The sequence below is a fragment of the Lolium rigidum genome, chromosome 3 (genome assembly GCF_022539505.1).
Source record: "Lolium rigidum isolate FL_2022 chromosome 3, APGP_CSIRO_Lrig_0.1, whole genome shotgun sequence".
Lineage (NCBI taxonomy): Eukaryota > Viridiplantae > Streptophyta > Magnoliopsida > Poales > Poaceae > Lolium > Lolium rigidum.
The window spans coordinates 374,991,012-375,012,838 of NC_061510.1; the positions used below are offsets into that span (position 1 = coordinate 374,991,012).

The window sequence follows — 21,827 nt, forward strand, 5'->3', positions numbered from 1 at the left end:
CACATATATCGTGGAGATGTACATGTAGAATTTTTTTGTCAAAATTTTTTGACACTCAAAATATATTTTCTTGGTAGAGGGAGCATACGGACCAGGGAGACAAATTGAATTTCCGATGTCTTTCTCTAATTAAATCTTCCGTGTTTAGCAATTCTATCAATTGGGAAGTATCTTCTCCATTCTAGGATTCTATCTTCGGGATCTCTTTGACGAGAACTCTACCGCAAGGTCTTTTCTCTCAAACTCCATCGAGTTGATATTTCCGGCCAACGAGGACAGTCGGAAGTGTGTGTGTGTGTGTCTCCCTGATTTCCACCCCGTGTTCATCCACCTTCCCTCACGAATTCCACCCAAATTCGTGGGGCTTAGCCACAACAGTGATACTATTATCTTATCACCTATTACCATAGAAACATGGCCAGCTCAATAATTAAGGCCGTGAGACCACAATGATGCATTAAGGTTAATGGTTCGTGCCCCTCGAGTTGTATTCACTTCTCTTTGATTTCTTTACTATCACTAGGAGGCTGCGAAGTCGCTAAACAACAAGTGCTCATCTATGTAAGTGTTCGATACACCTTGGTCAGATGATGAAAGATGTCTGCACAGCATACTCTACGCATGTGAAGACAGAGAGATATTGGTTACACGGACGAAGTAATGGGTGTTCCAATTACAAATTAACAACTACTAGTGAAAAAAGATCTATGCCGGTCTCAAATCATCTACTGTATATCATTTTACTATGATACCAGGTAGCGTACACATTCGTATGTATCACGTTCATTCTTACGTTATCCTTTTATGCTGATCATTTCGTTTATGGATTGACAAGAACAAACATGATCCGAAGTGTATGACGAAGACACATAGGTGCGGATATACGATGGAGATCATATGTCCACAAATAATGTCATCAGAATAGGCCAAGCATATATATTATTTTCAAGTGTATGAAGGCCACGCCATATCAAACATAGTTCACCGCGACAAAAAAAATTCCAGCGGGAACTCACGTCCGACATCGAACATTGAATCATGCAAGAGAGGATGGGGAATGGCACCAGGGTTATGCATTTTGGCGAATTTGGTCATCCCACGATGCCACTTGTGGGATTGAAACAAAGTGATTTGGCACTTCCGCAATAAGACAATTGCGCAACTATTCTAGTTGACGAGATTTAGTTTAGATACGTGTAAGTTCGCCTATGTATGCCTATATAAAAAGCTACTTCCTCTGACTCATAATAGGTATCGGGAATTTTGTACTACTGCTCTAGTGTAAAGTTTATATCAGAGCATCTCCAGTCGCGTCCCCCAAACCGTCCCCCAAACCGCGCCGGATCGAGCGTTTGGGGGACGTGTTTCGTTCGTGCCGCGTTTGGGGGACGTCGCTCCCCAGCCGCGTCCCCCAAACGCCGCCCCCAAACATTTAAAATAATTTTTCTAGCATTTTTATTTCAATTTCCACATACTAATACATAATTTGGGAGAGAGGCGCTAGGGTTTGTGTGTGGAGAGGGACGATGAGAGGCGCCCCTTTTTATAGGCCGGAGGGAGGCGGAGGAGCGGTGGCGCTCATTAACGCCGGCACGCAGAGCTAGGCGCGACGGGACGCGTCGCCGCGCCCTCTCGCGGAATCGCACCGTCGGCTGCGCGCCACCAACTTCCGTCGCGAGGTAGGCGACGGTTAGGTTTAAATTAATTGTGCCGGCCGACGGGTCGGCCCCGCCACTCCCGCCTCGCTTTCGTTGTGTCCGGCGTCCCGGTGCGTCCCCCGTGGGACGAGGGACGGGCTCGGGCGCCGGACACCGAACGGGGGCGCGCCGGACGAAAAGGGCTTTGGGGACGCGTGCCGAACGCTTTTTCGTCCGCGCCCCAAATCGCTGCGGTGACGGTTTGGGGGACGCGACTGGAGATGCTCTCAGTTTGCGGAGGGAGTTAATAATTTGGAATGAAGGGAATCTATCATTTTGCTCCAAAGTCCACGTCTGTAGTGCGTGGGGCATCTAGCGGTGGGTACCTGGCCCGAGTCCGAGAGCACGATCAAAGGATGATGTCCTCCACGATGATGAATCTGGCAATGTGCACGCTGACGTGTGTTTTATATCTTTGAAAAGGATGGCTCTACCTTACTCAATCTAATCAAATCTTCTGCCTCTCACTTATTAATCTAATCTGATCCGCGGGATAGCCGGCAAAACCATCAACGCTTTCCACGTCAGCCCATGAACGCAAAACCGGATAAGATCACGGGGACTAGGACGGATTATCCACCGAATTTACAAAACTACCCCAAAATACAGCTAAATAATCTACAGATAAATGGCAGCGACATATTAATCTCCTATCCGATTTTCCATGAATTTCCGTGGTTTACATCCCGTGAGAAAATGGATAAAGTTCAATTTTGTCTTTTGGATAAAGTCGCAAAAATAGCCGTGACCACAAAAAAAAACATTGAAATTCTTCGCACCAACCGACCAAAGGGCAAAACGGGAACGCGAAAAAGCTGCCTATATCTGTTGACCTGCGTGGGCTTGTGGCCAACTGGCCATTCAGCGCCTGCCGCGAGATCGCAGCTACAGTAGCAGCACGCAGACAAAGCAGACGCGGACAGCAGCAGCAGCAGCAGCACGCGGACGGAAGGAGATCGGCGGCGAGATGCTGGCTGTGTTCGACCAGACGGTGGCCAAGTGCCCGGAGGGCCTCCGCAGCCCGCCGACGGCCGGGGGAGCAGCGGGAGGCGGCGCGGGCGCGCTGATGAAGGGATTCGCCGACGCCAACGACGCCGCGGTCACCGTCAGCCTCGGCTCCGCCGGCGCCCTCGCATACTCCTCGGCCAACAAGAACCCGCTCGTCCCCAGGTGACGCTCCGTTCTCCGGCTCTCCTCTAGCTTAGCCTCTTTGCTGAATACTAGCGCTCTGCTCTGCTGCCGCCCGCATCGATGCTTGTGCTAGTCCGTAAGTCGTAATGCGTTCGGGTTACACGGCGCGAGATGCGGTGGCGCCGTGATCGCTTGGTTGGGGGCTTTGGAGGTTTCCGGTTGGAAGATCTGCCTCTTCGGTTGGTCTCTCGATCGGGGCTAGCCCCAGCCAGAGGTGTTGCTTTCAGGAGCCTACTGGTTTTGGCGCTTTCCGTTGCTCCGATTCGTGGGGAAACTTTGCTTACTTTCCTCTGTCGGTAAGCAGGGAATGGATGTATGTGCAGCTTGTGCTCAAATGTTGTTGGGGTGCCGTTTCCGTGCGTTTTATGCGGCGTAATCTCAAGATTCTCTACCCTACTAGGAAGTTAATTCCGAGCTTTTGTGGGCGTAAATGTTAGCTAAAACTGTTCGATCTAGATGCTCAGATCCGTAACAGAAGTTCTGAGACAGTACGCTATGATGAGCGGAATGGATTGCTGAGTTAATAATTATTACTTCCTTTGTTCAGATCCTGTCAGAAATCAGCCATTGATTAGTTGAGCTTGTTTCCTTCAGCCGATGCATTTTGTTCATGGTCAGCAAAATGCATCTTTTCAGTAAGACAAGGCATATGACGAGTTCTCACATTTACTGTAATTTTGCTTTAGCAGCTTACCTCTAGCTCTAAGTTGCAAGTTCTTCTGAGTTCTTAGAGTTGTGCGTGACAATCATGACACTGATTTGTTTCTCGAGTCCTGTTGTTCAAAGCTGAAACTTCGCCGTACTATGTTGTCTGACGTTGACCAATTCTTGTGAGGAGCTGGAGTCCTCTATGAGAGAGGCTTGTGTGAAACCCTTCGTGTAGATAAAGCATTATTTTCCCCCACTATGTTTGCGTCCGTGTCTAGATATTCAACAGGAAAATAAAGAGTGGTATTGAAGTATCTGATACCGGGGACATGCCAACCCGGGGATGGTGGTGACCAACGTTCTTTTTACTAATTCGAAAGTAACATGTCATGTGCAATGAATGCGTAGACCAACTTGGGAGTTGAGCATCATTAAACTAACTTTTTAGATAATAGGCACTGAAGTGCCCGACTTTGAATTAACAAAGCCAACAACGGCGAAAACGGTACAAAGTGCTGAACCCAGCTTACAGAACGACACCACACACCCACACGAACTACCGAAGAAGCTACAGCCGGAAGCGTGACCAACATGCTCAGCCAACGCGCCTACGAGGACTCGGAGTAGAGCCGGAGTCTACAGTGTCGGGCCGGAGCTCACTCGAGAGCGAGCCATTTTCACGCGCGCCTCAACAACACTCCTCCGTCGTAGAAACGCCACCGGAGGCCGACCACCACCGGGGACCAACCCACGATGCTCACAAACCGAACAGCAGGCGCAAGGAAGCTCGACAAGGGAAGGGCACGGAGGAAGCCTTGCCGAAGATCGCCGAAGAATCACCTCCGTCGCAACCTTCGGTGAGCCTTGTGCTGTGGGCTCCAAGGCAGTGTCTTCAAGAAGAGTACGACACTGGAGTGCCGCCACTGCCCGATCCGAGGATCTTGGGTTTTCACCCGGAGGAAGTAGAAGGATGAAGATTTGCCTCACGGTGCCTTCAGCAAGGGAACGCCGTCTGCGGACGCCGCCATCGTGGCCCCAAGGGGCAAAGGTTTCCCTTTGGCTAGATCACCCCCCTCTACCCCACAACAATCAACTCGCCGACCACCACGCCGCCCTCGCGGCCGTGGTCACCAGCCGACACTCGCAGTCATTGGCTCGCCCGCCAACCAACATGACTCCCACCTTCCAGGGCCGCCGCCCCGGCGTCCCAGCTCAGAGTACCGACGAACGAGAGAGACGGGAAACGCCGCCACGCGAGAAACCAGAGCTGCAAACCGACAGCCCCCATGGCTGCCGAGCACGCCGAAACTGGAGATGGAATGGGTCAAAGCCCAGGGCCCCTGCCCTGGCCCGCAAGCGCGGCGGACAGAGAGCCCAACCAAAACCACAGCCGCACCGCCGCTGCACCAGGAGATCACCACCATCCAGATCGGCAACCAGCAGCCCCCAAGGCTGCGGGAGCCCGCAGATCCGGGGCGGAGGTAGGTGGGCTCGAATGGGCGCGCGAGCCCCCGCCTCGGCCCGACTCGAGACGACCGGATCGAGATCCGGCCGCACTACCAACACCTCGCCAAGGACCTCCGTGACGGGAGGCGGACGCCGCCGCCGCCGCGCCCGCCGCACCGGACCTCAACCGCGACGCTCCACAGACTCCACCGGCCCGCCGCACCACCAAGCTCGCGTCGCCCGCAGAAGGCCGCGCCGGAGAACCGTCGCCGCCGCGAGCACGCCGGAGCCGCGTAGTAGCCGCGCTGTTGCAGGGCAACCTCGCCGCCGCGCCCTACCCGCACGACGCCCTCACCGGCCGCGAGACCGCGCCGCCGCCACCGTGCGAGGGAGCGAGAGAGCCCCGCCGCCGCCGACGCCGCGCGGGCTTTGCCGGCGACGCCTTCGGCGGCGGCGAGGAAGGAAGGGAGGGGGAGGGCTCGGGAGGGGCGCCGCCAGGGAGCCCCCAGGTCGCCCGCGGGGACGACGCTAGGAGCTAGGGTCATTAAACTAACTCAAAGTGAAGATCAAGTTTTCTTTCGATAGGAAGCAAACTTTTACTTTAATGTCATGCTTGCTGACAGTATACTTGTCATACCTATTAGAAGTATTAAGCTGCTCAGTTGAAAACATAACATTGCTGTCACACCAACAAAATTATTTTGTTGTGTTTGAAGAAATGTTTTATATGATGGTGTGGGTTTTTTTAGGCATTTGGCAGTAACATGTAATTTCTGTTCTACCTGATTAGTGATTCTGAGAATTATCTGGTTTACCTGAATTATATTAACCTGGCTCTGTATGTTTGGCTTTGTGCTTGTATCCAGGATGTTCGGTTCTGTGAATGACATATTTTGCCTGTTCCAAGGACATGTTGAGAACATTGGCAACCTGAAGCAGCACTATGGTCTGAGCAAGACAGCAAATGAGGTTACCATCCTGATCGAGGCCTACAGGACCCTCCGGGACAGAGGCCCACTCCCAGCCAGTCAGGTCGTGAGAGATCTCAGTGGAAAGTTCGCTTTCATCCTGTACGACACGCTGTCGAAATCCACCTTCGTCGCTGCTGTGAGTAAATCATCTCTCATCTCATAGGATGCAATTTTTAACCTGTAGTTGAATGTGATTTTGAGTTGAAATGCTGTTCTTTAATGTAGGATGCTGATGGCAGTATCCCCTTCTTCTGGGGTGTCGACTCTGAAAACCACCTTGTGTTCTCTGATGACACTGAGCTTCTTAAGGCAGGCTGCGGGAACTCATTCGCGCCATTCCCCAAAGGTATAGCACAAAGAACAGAGCTGCAACATATTGCTCATCTCATTTGTTATTTTTATCTCCTGAATTTTGCTGAGGTACTCCACATCTTGACCCCTTGATTCATTGATCATCAGGCTGCTTCTACACCACCTCTGGAGGGCTGCAGAGCTTCGAGCACCCACTGAACGAGCTGAAAGCGGTGCCAAGGGTGGACAGCCAGGGCCAGATGTGCGGCTCCACCTTCAAGGTCGACAGCGAGGCCAAGAAGGATTCGGGGATCCCTCGCGTCGGTAGCGCCGCTGATTGGTCTAACCACTACTAGTCCGATGACCCAATTGCATTGCTACCATTCCCTGGTTGTAAACTGTCAATCTTGAGACTGAATTGCTGCGACCTCACGGCGTTTTATTTTAAGCAGTTTACGGACGCTTTACACAATGCTGTTTCAATAAATGTATGGTCAGATGAGTAATGGTACTGCTGTAAGTTTTCTGATACTCGAACAAACTCTGATCCTACCTGGGTGGTATAGATTTATCTGTCCCACATATATGTTTCAGTAAATAAAGTTCAGTGACGGCTCCATTTGGTACTAATTCAGTTTATTTTTCATATCGCATTGGTGGCTTGCAGCTAGTGTTTTATAGAGTTGTTCAACACCGGAAACCACAAATGTAGCCCCAGCTACATATAGCTTGGTTTTTAAATCTTTTTGAAAAACAGCGTTTTTAAGTTTGAAAAATAAATCTAGATGTAGATAATGTTGTGTTATATCAATGTGCAAAATTTCAACTCGAGATCAGGGCTGTGCCAAAATAACAAAACCTGGCACCTATACTAATGAAGGGTGCAAACTTTCAAAACCTATAAATTTGTCAACAATGTAACCATGGAACTGAAGCCCTACATGGCCATCATGAATCCATCCTATGTTGAGCATGAAAAAGGAGTGCTAGAACCTAAATCAATCAAGCAGTAGACAAATCCATCCTATGTAAGCATTAGAAGGGTTGCATATAAACTAAATCAGTCAATCACTACAGATCTATGCACATCCATGCTTACAGATATAATCTACCGCATCCAGGGTTAGAGCTTTTTTTTTTGCGAGAACACAACTCAGAGAAGATGGAGAAGGCACGCAGGCGAAGACCGCCACCGAGCTCCTGGTCAAGCTAGTGAAGCAGCGCCCACCATCCTATGGATCTCGAAAGTGGGAAGACCTCGAACAGGGAGAAATGGTGGATTTGAAATTCAGCATTGAGAGTAGAGCTAAATAGGAAGGCAATTTTAGACGGGCTGTTGCCAATGACAGAAATTCTCCTGCCGCATTTTCTATGCACCGCCAGATCTTGTGCCGGCTCGCAAACGGTGTTGTCCAAAATACACGTATCGGGGCGGCTAGCTGGAAATGGCCAATTCAACCTTTCCCTCGCGACCCCGCCCTAAGATGCTTTGAAGGGCGCGTGGGCCACAACGATGGAAGCCAGTAGGCATCCTCAGGCGTCAGCCCATTTTTGTCTCCCAGGCCTGTCTCGACTCGATACGGGCCACCCATCACGCCTCAGTGTGCGCAGAAGTTGACGTCGTGTTTATACTCCCTCTATTTCAATGAATAAGTCTCCCTTGTTTTTTCTTTTACCAAAAATTACTCCAAAATAAATAAAAACTGCTGGTATAAAATTGATATCATTAGGAAATGTTTTTCAACATGAATCTAATGAAACTAATTACATACAATATAATCAAGATTTTGTTGCTCATTTTTTCTGTCAAAGTTCTCGTTCAAATACGTGTGCGCTTTATTTATCGAAAAGGAGGTAGTAGCTCTTAAGACTATTATGGTTCCAGAGGAGGTAGCAGGATCTGTAAATGTGTTGAATCAAAAGTAAATTGTGTCTTTATTAGCGGACACCCTCGGTAAACACTACACACCACAAGGATGCGTCTCCCGTTCAGATATTGCAAGAGATTTGAAAGCATATACGCCTCTTACCGCACCGTAGCTTGCCCATTTAGAGTTGATGAAGATAAATCTCCATATATATAACGATGTCCATCTCTACAGAAACAGGAAACACAGCTGCGTTCAAGTGATACTTCAATATACTGAAGGTCTCAGATTCTAAATTTGTAACCTTTTTTTTCTGAATATAAACAAATATCGGAAGGTATGCCATCAGTTCACCTCTCTTCAGTGGAAAGAGCGGCAAAGTAAAACTGGAGTAACCTCAACAAATTACAGCCTGTGAACCTGGAAAAGATAATGATGGGGAAGCGGGGGGAGATCTACAGTCTTTTCTTTCTTATGTATGGTACACAGGAAAAACATTAGTATGATCTTTCATGATGATCATCCACATGGGGTCAAGGCCCGACTGAAGAAATGGCCATTATCAACTATAGAAAATTCAGCGAAAGGAGGCCAAGTCTTCTGCTGGTTGCTACACTACTGGTCCTTAATCTCACGTTTCCCTTGCAGAAGGTCCACATAAATGGATGCTAGCAATGCCCTAGAGTTGTTGGACAACGGTGCGAAACCATGGCTCACTCACCATGTAGCTGGCCGGCTCAAGCTCTCCCTGCAATGCGGGAGTCATGCCTAGGTCAACATACACAATACCACACGCTTCCTCGGGCTTGAGAGACTCTGAATGCTGAGTTTCTTTTGAGGTGAGTCTTCTGACAGTAGGAGTGACTGTGTTTCACCATCTCTGTCTTTCTCAACAGGGGCCTTCTCATGATTCTGAAGACTGTAGGGCAACTCATCATCAATACATCATTGCCATCTCTCAAATAAAAAGTCATATTCAGCGCGCACAATGCTTCAGCTGCATATACATGGCCAAAGAATAGGTACATTCTCGAGCATTCTGGAAGCTGCATCAGGTAGACAAAGCTTTCAAGGAGTTCTCAAGACATAATTCGATGAACGCCAGGTCCTCCAGGATGGCTTGACGAATTTTGAGGTTCTCTTTCCTACAGATATCATCATACATAGCAAGAGAGCTCTGCATAGTGCCATTCAGGATCGCCGCTCCCTTTTGTTCTCCATTTGCATTAGCTGTTGGACCAGAAGGTACTTTGGATTCCACACTGTTTGTGTTCTTCTGGCCTAAAGTTTTCTGGCATTGTGCTCCTTTTTTTTTGAACCTTGAGACTGTGGGAAAAAAACCCCACAGTTATTTATTAAAGCAAGAAAAAGTATGTACAAAAAAAGGAAAAAAGAAAGGGTTAGACCTATCTGTACAAAAACTAACAAAAAACCAAAGCTACATCAGACTGCCTATCCAGGCAACTAGTTCATCCAAGTGTTTCCTTTTTATCCTATGCACAAGCATGGATATATCATGCACAAACCCTTTCTTCCACCCTTGAAAAGATGGCCGGTGATACTGAAAGATTTTCTCATTTCGTTGCTTCCATATATTCCAGCAAGCTAAAATCACAACCTCCATGAAGAAAGGTTTAGCAAAACCAGCTCATGCTCTTGTAGCAGCTGCCTGCATATCTTGCCCCTGTAACCAATCAATTTGTAGATATGTCCAAATCCTCTGACTAAAATTACACTCAAAGAACAAATGCATTCTGTCCTCATATGTTCTAGCAAAACATAACTCACAATGAGTGTCATCCGTGACCTTCCAATGCCTCCTCTTCAGCATGTCTCTAGTGTTCAGCCGATCACTAATCAAAAGCCATGCAAAAAACTTATGCTTCATTATGCACGAAGACTTCCAAATCCACCTATAAAGGCCAATGACCTGAATATGTTCATGTATGTGCTTATAGTACTTTGAGGCAGTATAAGTGCTTCCCCATACATATATCCAAGAATCCTTTCCCACAGCCAAGGGATTACGTCTCATATGTGAACTCAACTCCTGTAATTCCTCATACGCTTGTGAAGACAAGGGTAAATGGAAAAGCTGTGTAATATCATCAACTGCATACACTTCCTCTGCTGTAAGCTTGTCATCTAGAACATAAGAGAAAATCCTTGGATATCGTTCACTGATAGGAGTATTGGAGTTCTCAAATTTCCAACCGTCCAACCAGAACAAAAAAGTAACCCCTTTACCAGGCAAAACTGTAGCCACCTGCCTATACTTATCCAAATACTTGCACACATCTTTCCACCAAAAAGAGCCACAAAGATTCTCTGCATGAGGCACAGATTCCTGATAATAAGTTCTCCAAATAAGGTTGACCCAAGGAGTATCTGCTTTATTATAAAACTTATCCAGAAATTTCAACAGCAAAGCCTCATTATGTTTCTGAAGGTTAACAATTCCAACCCCACCTTTATTCTTAGGCTTGCATATCATTTCCCAGGCTGCCAAAGACTGCTTTGGAGTGTCAATATTATCCCTCCAAAGGCACTGCCTTAAAATTATATTCAACTGATTTAATATTCCAGGTGGGATTTGAATGGATCACAAAAAGAAAGTAGACATTGATGAGAGAGCAGAATCCACCAACTGCATTCTAGCTCCTTGAGATAAAAAAAACTAGAAATGCTTGCAAGCTTTCTTTCCAATCTGGTAACAATAGGTGTCAAATGCTGAATCTTTGGCCTGGCTGTTCCCAGAGGCAACCCCAAATAAGTGAAGGGAAGAGTGGCAACTTGACATCCAAAAGCAGTGGCCAACTGTTGAACCTCCTCACCAGCCACATTGATTGGAACCATACTAGATTTATGATAATTAACTTTCAGACCAGTAGAGATAGAAAATTTGTGCAAAATATCTTTCAAAGCAAGCACTTGATTCATATCAGCCGGAAGAATGAGCAAAGTATCATCTGCATACTGCACCACTGGAAAATCAGGGTCACCCACCTCAATAGGCAAAGACAATAATCCTGCTCTAAGAGCATCATTAATCACTAATTGTAACAGTTCAGACCCAAGCACATACAGAATTGGTGATAGAGGATCACCCTGCCTGACACCTCTCTTGCATGAAAATTGCTTCCCTGGAACACCATTCAAGAGAATTTTAGAGGTTCCAGAAGAAAGAATATCTTTCACCCACATGATGGTTTTACTATCAAAACCCATGTGACATCACTTGGACTATTGCCTCATGTTCAATGGTATCAAAAGCTTTAGCAAAATCAAGCTTCATGATCACTAAAGGTTTTTTGGAAACATGGCACTGATACAAATACTCAAATGTCCATGCAACACAATCCTGAATTGTTCTGCTCTTGATAAAACCATACTGATTCTTATGCACACAGGACAGAATTCTCTGCTGGAATCTGTTTGCCACCAATTTGGTCAAAAACTTGAGACATGTATTTGTAAGTGAGATGGGCCTAAAGTCATTTACACTCTCAGAACTATGCACCTTAGGAACAAGAGTAATGTAAGACTCATTTATATTCTGTAACTGTAAAGTGCCATCATGAAAATCTTGCACAAGCTTGCATAAATCTTACTTTATTATGGGCCAACATCTCTTCATGAATAGACCAGTGAAACCATCTAGCCCTGGCGACTTATCTGGCGGCATTTGCTTAAGAACTAGATCAATCTCCTCTTGTAAAAAAGGCTGAGAAATCTCTTCCAAACCCTGTACTCTATTTACTAGCCTGGGCAGATCAAACTGCATATCTATTCCCTCTGAGGAGCCCATTCTGTCCCTGTAACTTGACCACAATAAGGCTGCCATTTCAGCATGATCACTGACCACCCTGCCATCATTTGCTTTAAGCATGGAAATTGTATTTCTTCTATTTCTCTGTGTAGCCATTGCATGAAAAAATTTAGTGTTGTCTTCCCCCACTTTTACCCATCTGACAGTACATCTCTTCCTCCAATAATTGCATTCAATCTTCAATAATTTCTCCAAGTGCAATTTGACAATTTTCCTGAAATTGAACTCTGTTATAAAGAGAGGCCTCTGTTCTTCTAGACTGTCCAGAATTAGGATAGCTTTATTGCAGTTCTGTATTAAAACCTTTAACTGAGACAAATTCATGTGCCAATGCTTCAGGGCATATCTGAGTGACTTAAATTTTGCAGCAATTATAGCAGATGTGTACTTCTTGTTTGTACCTGCCTCCCAAGCTTGTTTTACACAATCCATGAACCCTGGCTGATCCACCCAGAAGTTCTCAAACCTAAAGATAGAAGCCTTAGGAATGACAGTATCAATATTAATTACACAAGGAACATGATCTGAAGCTGTATTAGCAAGAGGCATGACATTAGTATTTGGAAAGGAAGAGATCCATTCAGCACTCGTGAAAAACCAGTCAAGTTGCTCCAAAAGAGGCTGGGCTTGCATATTTGACCATGTGAACCTTCTTCCTTTTAGGGGCAGCTCAAGCAAACCCAAATGCCCAATAACTTCATTAAAAAGAAACATATCATTCACATCTCCCCCAGGCTTGTTTCTATTTTCTTCTGATCTTATAAAGTTAAAATCACCAATAAGCAACCAGTTACTTCCCACTGGAATTTGGATATTATACAGCCAGGTTACAAAATTGTCCCTCAACACACCCTGACAAGGCCCATAAACTGAAACTAGGTTCCAACTCTCATTATTGTGAGCAGAGGTAAATTTTATGACCACAGAGAATCTCTGAATTTCTATCAATTCACCAGAAAAAACAGAGGAGTTCCAAACAACTAAAATTCCTCCTGAAGCACCCACAGAGGGTGAAAAGGCAAAAGTGTCAAACCTCTTGGGGCAAAATTTCCTAAGGAATTTATGATCAATATTATCACACTTGGTTTCTTGCACACAAAGCACTGAACACTGACTTTCCTCAATTTTGGATCTTAGAGCTCTTTGATGCTTATCAGAATTTAGACCCCTTACATTCTAGCATAAAATCCTCCATTTCCTCACTTTGGCACTACACATTTATAAAATAAAATAGTTTTGGCTGATAAACAGAGGAGATTAACACCACTGCCAAAAGGACTGACACTGTCATAGCATAAGAGTAGCTTTACATGACACCCACACTGCATCCAGTGATATGATAAAAACCAAAAAGACACCGAAGGGAACACACACTGGTCACTTAATACATAGCCAAAAGAACTAAGAACACCAAAAGCAGTTTACGCAATGGGAGTAAAGACTCCCCAACTTCTCCTTTGCTTCAACTATCATTGGAAGAACCCCTGGAATTCTTGCCCTTAGAATCAGCCTTAAGCTTCTCCTCTGTGATCAGGTCAGCATCAATGCCTAGTGCCACCCCAACTCTCTGCATGATGTGAATAGGTGTCTCTGGGGGAATCTGCACTGCATTATCATTATGGCTTTGTTGTGACTCTTGACTATGATCATCTTGAAAGCCTGACACATCTGTCTTGTCTCCCTCCATTTTCTTCTTCTGAAACTTAAGCTTCTTTTTTGGGCGAGATACTGTATCAGACATAGATACAGGCTTGTGCCCATCCCTTTTGGTACAACTCCTAGTACTTCTTCTATATGTTGTATCCACAACTGCTGGTTCGCATTTTCCTAGGCCGGCCCCTCTTCTTCTGAGGTACACTTTTGATTGGAGTAGCACTAAAAACAAGAGAATCTGAGCCTTGCACATCTGCATCTTGCATATTACCTTGAACTGGGGCTACAGCTGCAGTCTCAACTGTATCTTGGACATTGTCCATTGCATCAGCAATCTCCTCATATTCAGTCAGTGTTGCAACCTGTCTTCTTGCTGACTGCAATCTCCAAGGCCTCCTTGCAACATGAATTCCTAGAGAGACTGACAGAGACCCCTTGAAAAGCAACTCTTTTTCAGTTAGAAAGACAGATTTGAAAGGAGTACAGCTGATTGATTTAGGAACATGTGTGAAGCAGGAGTGAGGAAGAGCCATATTAATCAGTCTTTCTATGAACATGTGTGGTGGCAACATTGGCCTAATGTGCACCATCCCTACATGCATCACTTAATCTTGACCAACAAGCTGCTGAAAAATAGCAGCACCCTCCATCATTGGCTGATTCACTTCCCCTTCTTCAAGATCTTCATCAGCCCCTTCAGCAACTGATAAATCAACAACAATAGAGTCATCTACCACCTCCTCTTCAGGCTGCTCCTGAGGCTCTTCTTGCTGCTGCATCTGATCATTATTTGCAGGCTGCTCATTCTGAGCTTGCTCCCCATGCAAAGGAGCATTGTTCCATCCAAGCTGTGGAAAAGGTGGTAGAACCACCATATTATCTAGAGCCACTAAATTACCTCAGCAAAATCTGCTCCCATCACATAACAGGGAGCTGTCCAAGTCTCCTTCAAATCACCAAGATTAGCATAATTTCCAAAGACAATGTCTCTAGGCACAGAAGCTGGTGAGTCAAAGGTGATGTAAATCATAGTTCTCTCCTTGCAAACATCATCCTGGTGCGATAATCAAAAGGAATTCCCAAAACCATAATCCATCCCCTCCTGGACCCCTGGACGAGCCGATGGTTATTCCTATTGTTATGGTGAACAAATCTCACAAGAACATTGTCAGCAATCTCAAAAGGCTGCTGCTGAACTAGAGCCGCCACCGAAGCAGGACTTCGCAACTCAAAAAGCCCTACTCCGAAAAGGCACGGCTGCATGCTCTCTACTGCACGCTGATGATGATTGATGATGAAGTCCCTAATAATATCCCTCCAAAAAACCTCATCCTGTTGCTGGGGAGGAGGATTGAGCTGAGCTACACAGAAGTTACCATGGACGACCGCAGGTGCTACAGTGGCGTTGTAGAAGGTGCGCGGCAGCCTCGTCGGCCCTCCGTCGATAATGTGGAAGCCATGCGGAACCCATCGAGCAGGGTTGAGCTCGAAGTTAGCCATGGAGGCGCAGCGAGGAAGATCCGCCGGCGGTGGTGTCGAGTTCGGGCAAGACTCTGCAACTGCAATCAATGTGTCCTGGCTACCTGGCGCAGGAGTCGAGACGGCAGACGGTCCTGTATCAGGAGGAATATGGGGAGGCAAATCGGCTTTGGGGACCCATCTCTTGTTTTTTTGCTTTAACCAGTCGAAGCAAGTTTTCCTAAAGTGGCCCGATCTGAAACAGAATCTGCATCTAACCCGTTTAGTACAAGACTTGGAGTCATGGCCCATGGAAAGACAACGTCCACATTCCCAGAAACGATATGCAATATCATCAATAACCTCATCAAGCCCATCAAGGCTTCTGGGCTGTTCAGAAACAGATTTATCCAAAGATCCATCCGAATTAGGTTGCTTCTCCTTATCCTTGCTTGACTGCATTGGCTCAGCACTCCCTTTGTTTGGTACAGAAGATGAGCAAGTTTGTTCAGCTTCCGACTGAACTCTATCATCTGGAGCAGCCAAGGCATCTGCAGACTGTAGAATGTCAGAGTGAACAGTAACAATCTCCTTGTACCCCTTACAGGCAGGATAACTAATTGCTTCAGCAAAGTTCAATTTCTTCCCTTCTGGCACCGTGGTGGTTTTAACAATAGGTCTATGCACTGGTTTTGCCAATGCCTTCATGGCCATTTGAGCTCTTTTTTTCCCTGGACTAACCAACGTCCATTCAGATTGACATTCACTTTGCCACAAATTGAATTCTCTCGCCCAATTTGGCCCACCACGACCCCACAGATGAAAGAAACACTTAAAGAGAGGGCACCTGTACATCCTCAGTTTGATAATATGGAATCCAACCTGCTTATCAGAGACACAGAAAGAGAAAACACGATCTCTAAGAATGGAAATCTTCATATGAGAGACATTGCCACCAATAATGGATTCAAGAGCTGCAGCAACCGTTTCTTCAGTGCATCTGATACAATCACCATTTTTTTCTGTTCAGAAGCATCCATTAGTAGTTGGGCGTTGAGTAGACACTGTGGAGCAAATCTTAGTGATATCAAATTTCCATGTTCATGCAAACTCCCAGAATCTGAATAATGAGTTCCTGAGTTCACCGGATTGATAACTAAATGTCGCCATTTCCCTAACCCCACAACATGAATTCAATCTCACCATTACATGATGTAGCACCTCTTACAGTAAGGAGGCCCTTTTCTAGAGTAAGCAGTCTACACTTGGCAAAACAGAGCCAAAAGAGGGGTCGATGGTGCCAATCTCATCGTTACATGATGTAGCACCTCTTGCAGTAAGGAGGCCCTTTTCTAGAGCAAACAGGCTACACTAGGCAAAACGGAGCCAACAGAGGGGTCGATGGTGCAAGAGTGGCAAGGCTTCACGAAAACACCGAGGTGCTAACAGTGGTTTACCACACATCAAATGTTGGATGCCACAGTTGTATGATACAAGACAAGATTTGTCTTGTGATAATGCAGACAGCTTCAATGGTTTCTCCACACGAAGAGCTAAGCTATACTTTAGTGCTTTGCTGAAGCACAATATTGATGTATGGTAGGATCTCTGCTGGTGGAGTATACAACCAAGATTGTCGTAGAACATGGCTAGCATCACTGGTTCAGTCCAATTATTGGGTGTGCTCAACAGCTTCACAGAAGCTCTGTTGAAGAATCCCTACCACGTGCCATGTTCATTAGAACTTTGAGTTCTCTCTTGGCAACCTTCAGGTTTCTTGTGAGAAGTAAAAGCTGGACCTTGTAAATTTGTAGTCTAACTTCCAAATCAGCAGCAGTGGTAGCGAGATCAGCTGATGGCCTAGGGAACTCATTTGAGATAGGTCTGCCCAAGTGATTTCCACCATCCAGAGTAGAGTAAAAAGATTCAAACTCCACTGTATCATCTGAGAAACTTCCAACTGAAAGAATCTCAGATCCAGCTGCACAAGTATTTGAATCAGAATCTGAAGGCATGCTACTTCTTGCAGGAGATTTCAGTTGAGTAGTTTGCTTCTGAACTATGCTAGTAATTTCACTGTGGTTCACTGTGATAGCTGCTCCAAATGATCTTTCCAAGTATTGAATGATATCCTGTAAAAGCATAGAGATGAACAAAGTACCATCTAAACAAAAGTGAATGATGCAACTTTGGAAAGAAAGAAGGCTAACACATGCTATAGCTTGCCATACAAGTTAAAATCCCAACAAAATCTGACAGCGCTAAGCTCGAGAATTTTGATGTCAATCAAATCAAATCAAAGGAAAGGAGAACATAATAATTATCTCGATTCTCCCTAAGAAAATCAAACAGACAAAAGGAGCTCTGTGATCAGCCATCCTTTCTGATTCTCTCCCCTCTTTCAAAGTAGTATCATTTATCAGCAATAATCCCATAATAAAGTATTGCCATATATGAAAACTGCATGTTGTGGCAGGATATACTTACTCGGTGAAGCTACGTCAAAGTAAATTGCATTGATCATATCGCATAAAATAGTAAAAATTGGCATGTTATTTTGCAATATCATCCAAAACCATTAGTCTACTGTCATGTCATTTTTCTGTGTCAAATGAAGCTACAACACACATTGTGCATTTGCAGGAACAAAAAATGGAAAAATACCATAAGCCCACAAAAAATATTTGCAAAGAAGTCATAGATGTCAACTGCAGGTTCTACTGCAGTGAAGGAAAAAACTTACCGCAGCTTTTGATGCATCTTGCAAAGCTAATGTGATATCCAACAACAACAAACATACATGTAAAGCAGTTGTCTGGAGCAGTGAAAATAAAATAATTATAGAATCTAAGCAACAACATACCTCATCAATCAGTTCAAAATTTCGGTATAATGGCTCCAAAGCAGACAGGCCAGTTTCATAATCATGAAGATGATATAGGATAAGGGCCTGCAAATTTATTCAAGTTCATAATCACATCCATCGGCATGCCTTCAATAAAGTAAAAGCCATACTAGCTATTGTAATAATCAAATAATTTACGTAATTAAAACAAAAGAACATACAGTGTTGAATGTTATTATGGTTGTGCCAAACTCATCTCTGTAGGCTGTTGCATGATGTGCAGCAGAAATTAACGTTGCAATATTTTTAGACTTTTTCGAAACTTTAAATACTGTTTTCGAATTTTGGAAAAAAGAGCTACATGTACCTGGGGCTACAAAAATCCACATTCTGTTCAACACAGTTTCCTTCATCTACTTTATGTTGTACTGTAAAGTAATTGAATCGTCATCCATTCTTTTCTCCATAATCAAGTTGGAGGAAATAGGTATTATATCATTACTCCAGAACATATATATGATAAAATCTGGCAGGAGACATATGAAAGTATAGTTCTCTTTTGGGCTCAACTATTAAATTACACATTCAATTGCCCCTACGATCCCGCTAATTTTTTTGCAATGATCCGTAGCAAGTTCGATTCCTAAAAAGAACAGTAGGTCTTGAGAATCCTCCTCGCCAGATCAGTTGCTCCGCTTTCCTTGTAGATCAGATGCAAATTGAAGGCGGCCTCTCTTCGGAGGTCGCAGTAGCCAGGCCTGAGATCCTGCTGCTGTTGTGCATCCTCCTCGAATGGACGCTTGGGTATGGGTTCATCTTTCACCTCCATGGCTAAAACCTTCTCGTAGTAGATGACCGCCAAGGTTTTGAGGCCAACGTGGTGGTACGCACGGGCAATGTTGTACAGGGCCTCCTGTCTGTTGCTGCCAATGCGAAGGCACTGGTAGAGGAAGGCAAACGCTTGGACGATGCACTGGTTCTTGTTCTGAAGTCTGAAGCCAAGGGATAGGTTGACCAAGGACGAACCAACACACAGATTGATAAAAGGATTTTCCGGGTCCAGCTTGTATGCCTCCAGATAATCCCGAGTAGCGGACTGATGTTGTTTGATTTCAGTAAATTGATTCCCAGATATAATTTTAGGAGGCACACAGTTGGGATACCTTCTTGCCCGAAGAAGAAACTTACTCTGACGTTTCTCATCTCTTGATGTCACTTTGTAGTAGAAGTTCCATGCAGAGACGGAATGCGGGTGCTTCTGAACTAAATAGCGGACATAATCAAAACCAGGCCTGGGATCTGGAGCTCTATATGCTATTTCAGCACCCAGGGACCGGAGTTCCTCTTTGTTGTCATCAGAGAACGGATCATTTCCAAATTTAAGAGCATGATTGATAATTTGCAGCGCCTCAAAGTATTGCTGCAGCAAAGTCAATGTTCGACATAGATCTAAGACAAGCTGATGGTTCTCCATATTGGTGAGCAGACCAGGAAGAGGGGGTATTTGCTTTGCTCTCCGCTTATCATGCCTTACCATATCTTCATCATTTGAAGCTGCCCTTTTTTCTAGCAATTTCTTTGCTCTGTTTGCTTTCAGTAACTCTGCAGGTGAAGCTATTGGCCTGCATCCTTGAAATACACTGTCTGGACGTACCTCGCCCAGCACTTTAGTTCTTTCCTGCAGAACATCATTTGTGAGCTTTTTTGTAACCTTGACCTTTCGATTAGCATTCTCGATATCCAGCGTCTCAAGAATGGGAAGAAAAATGGTATCCACAAATTCCTGCATCTTGCCTTTGTTATAATAAAGTCTGGCAAGCTGCATCTTCACTTCCCCGTCCAGCCACCAAGGTTTCTGTTTGTTCGGGATACTAGCAGACTGCAACTCCCGATTTTCAGGCGGAGAAAGCACACTGATAGCATCATCGCTCCTATCCTCATCAGCAAGAAGAGAAGACAATGTTATCCGCACATCGACACTGTCCTTCATCTTATCCAAAGCTTTGTAGAGGTATGCAATAGCCTTTGTTTTCTCCCCCATGACCATGTAGCATCGAGCAACTTTCACATACGAGCTACCATCATGATCAACAGCAACGTCTTCAACCATCGAGTAAAACCTCATCGCATACTCATACTTGCCCAAGTTTTCAAGAGTGCTAGCGACCTCGGCAATCAAATCAGCGTTCTCCTTTGAACGCTCCAAACACACATCCTGAAGGAACACCTCAGCAGGCTTCATATTTCCAACATGAGCTTGGCAGATTACTGCTTTTGCCTGCAGCCGTACTGGTAACTTGTGCTGAGATCCCAGCACCAGGTGTGCCCTGTTGATCTGCCTCAGTGCTTCACCATGGTTATTATTTCTAAGATAGAGGGATACCAGCAAATCCAGCAGACTCCAGTCGACGTTTGCAGTCTGCGCGTTGACAAACTCCTCCAACAGATCAATAGCCTTGTCAATCTGACCAGAGTCCCTGTACATCTGCGCCGCCGTTCTCCTCGCGACGGCGTTGGAAGGGTAAATCCTGACAATCTGCTCGTACACCTCGGCGGCCTTGTGGTAGTCGCGCAGGGTGCGGTATATATTCGCGCAGTCGTACTTGAGCCCGACGTCCTCCGGATCCGCCCTCATGGCCTTGATGACGCAGTGCCTGGCCAGCGCGGCGTCCTCGACTTTCAGGGCCAGGTCGATGAGCTTCTTCCAGAGCGCGGCGTCCTTGGGGGCGACGTTGGCGGCCACCCACACGAAGTTGATGGCCTTGTGCACCTCCCCGGTCTCCCTGTAGATGCTGCCCAGCAGGTTGTACGCGTTGGGCAGGTTGGGCGCGATGCGCACGATCTCGTGCAGGATCGGGATCGCCTCCTTGAACCGGTTCTCCGTGAAGAGCAGCGTGGCGTCGCCCAGCTTCTTGATGACCTCCGGGCTGCATTTGTTGCGTTTGCCTTTGGTGCGTCCTCGCCGCTTCCCGTCCTTGGATTTGCGCCGCTTCTTTCGACGGAGGCCGAAGCCTTCCATCAGCTGGTCGAAGAGGTCGGCGGACTCGGCCTCCGACGAGAGCTCCCCCTGATGCTGCTTCTTTTTCTTGGTGGCGGAGGAGTCCCAGGGCGGGTGGTCCTCCGGGAAGGCCCGCTTGCGGGATAGCGCGGCCAGGGCCTCGAAGTCCCGGATATTGACGGTGGGCCCGGCGCCCCCGCCGGCCGGGCCCCGCTCCGCCATCTCGACGCACTGCGCCGCGTCGGCGGCGTCGTCGAACTCGTACCCCTCCTCGTCCTCCTCGTCGTACTCCTCCCCGTCGGCGTCCTCCTGGTCGATGGCATCCTCCTCCGCCGCCGCGGACGCGGACGCGGGTGAGGGGTCGTGGACTTCCTCCTCCGGCGCTTGCATCGCTGAAGGAGAATAGCCCCTCGGCGAGCCGCGGCAGACGGAGTAGCTCCTTCCGGGGGTAGTGGGATTCGACGAGAAGCAGCGCAGCGAGGAGCAGGGGCAGGGCGGCGAGAGGGGTGGTCGTGCAGCAGCCGGCGGCGAAAGCCGTCGCGGAGAGGCGGCGTGGGTGAAAACCTGGGTCTGGCCGGTGGCCGGTGGGAGAGGAAATGGGCTTATTTGTCAGGGCATCTCATCTCCAATCTCCAGCGATATAGATGCAAATGGCCCAACATTAAAGTATCTCCAGCCCGTCTTCCAAACCCTCCCCAAACTAACGTTCGATTGAGCGTTTGGGCGACGTGTTTTGTTCGTCCTACATTTAGGGATATCTCTTCACAGCCGCGTCCCTAAACGCCGCTCTGATGCGTGTAGTTGACACGTCCGTTGGGAATCCCAACAGGAAGGTGTGATGCGCACAGCGGCAAGTTTCCCTCAGTAAGAAACCAAGGTTTAATCGAACCAGTAGGAATCAAGAAGCACGTTGAAGGTTGATGGCGGCGGGA

At 46.5% G+C, this 21,827-nt stretch overlaps 2 protein-coding genes across 2 annotated transcripts; one reads left to right on the top strand and one right to left on the bottom strand.

The window, feature by feature from the left end:
- The first annotated feature begins 2,576 nt into the window (after positions 1–2,576).
- On the top strand, positions 2,577–6,863 carry LOC124704334 (stem-specific protein TSJT1-like). Its single transcript, XM_047236587.1, has 4 exons — positions 2,577–2,867; positions 5,849–6,089; positions 6,179–6,299; positions 6,413–6,863. Exons 1-4 carry the CDS (start codon positions 2,665–2,667, stop codon positions 6,598–6,600), a joined length of 753 nt encoding a protein of 250 aa, XP_047092543.1. The 5' UTR covers positions 2,577–2,664; the 3' UTR covers positions 6,601–6,863.
- An 11,447-nt stretch (positions 6,864–18,310) lies between these two features.
- On the bottom strand, positions 18,311–21,285 carry LOC124697474 (general transcription factor 3C polypeptide 3). The gene has a single exon (XM_047230059.1). The coding sequence runs from the start codon at positions 21,283–21,285 to the stop codon at positions 18,541–18,543; it is 2,745 nt and encodes a 914-aa protein (XP_047086015.1). The 3' UTR covers positions 18,311–18,540.
- Between the last annotated feature and the right edge of the window lie 542 nt (positions 21,286–21,827).

Coding starts and splice junctions, on each gene's coding strand:
- LOC124704334 (XM_047236587.1), top strand. CDS start 2,665: ATGCTGGCTGTGTTCGACCAGACGGTGGCCAAGTGCCCGGAGGGCCTC. Junction 2,868..5,848: donor AAGAACCCGCTCGTCCCCAG/GTGACGCTCCGT, acceptor GCTTGTATCCAG/GATGTTCGGTTCTGTGAATG. Junction 6,090..6,178: donor AATCCACCTTCGTCGCTGCT/GTGAGTAAATCA, acceptor TCTTTAATGTAG/GATGCTGATGGCAGTATCCC.
- LOC124697474 (XM_047230059.1), bottom strand. CDS start 21,285: ATGCAAGCGCCGGAGGAGGAAGTCCACGACCCCTCACCCGCGTCCGCG.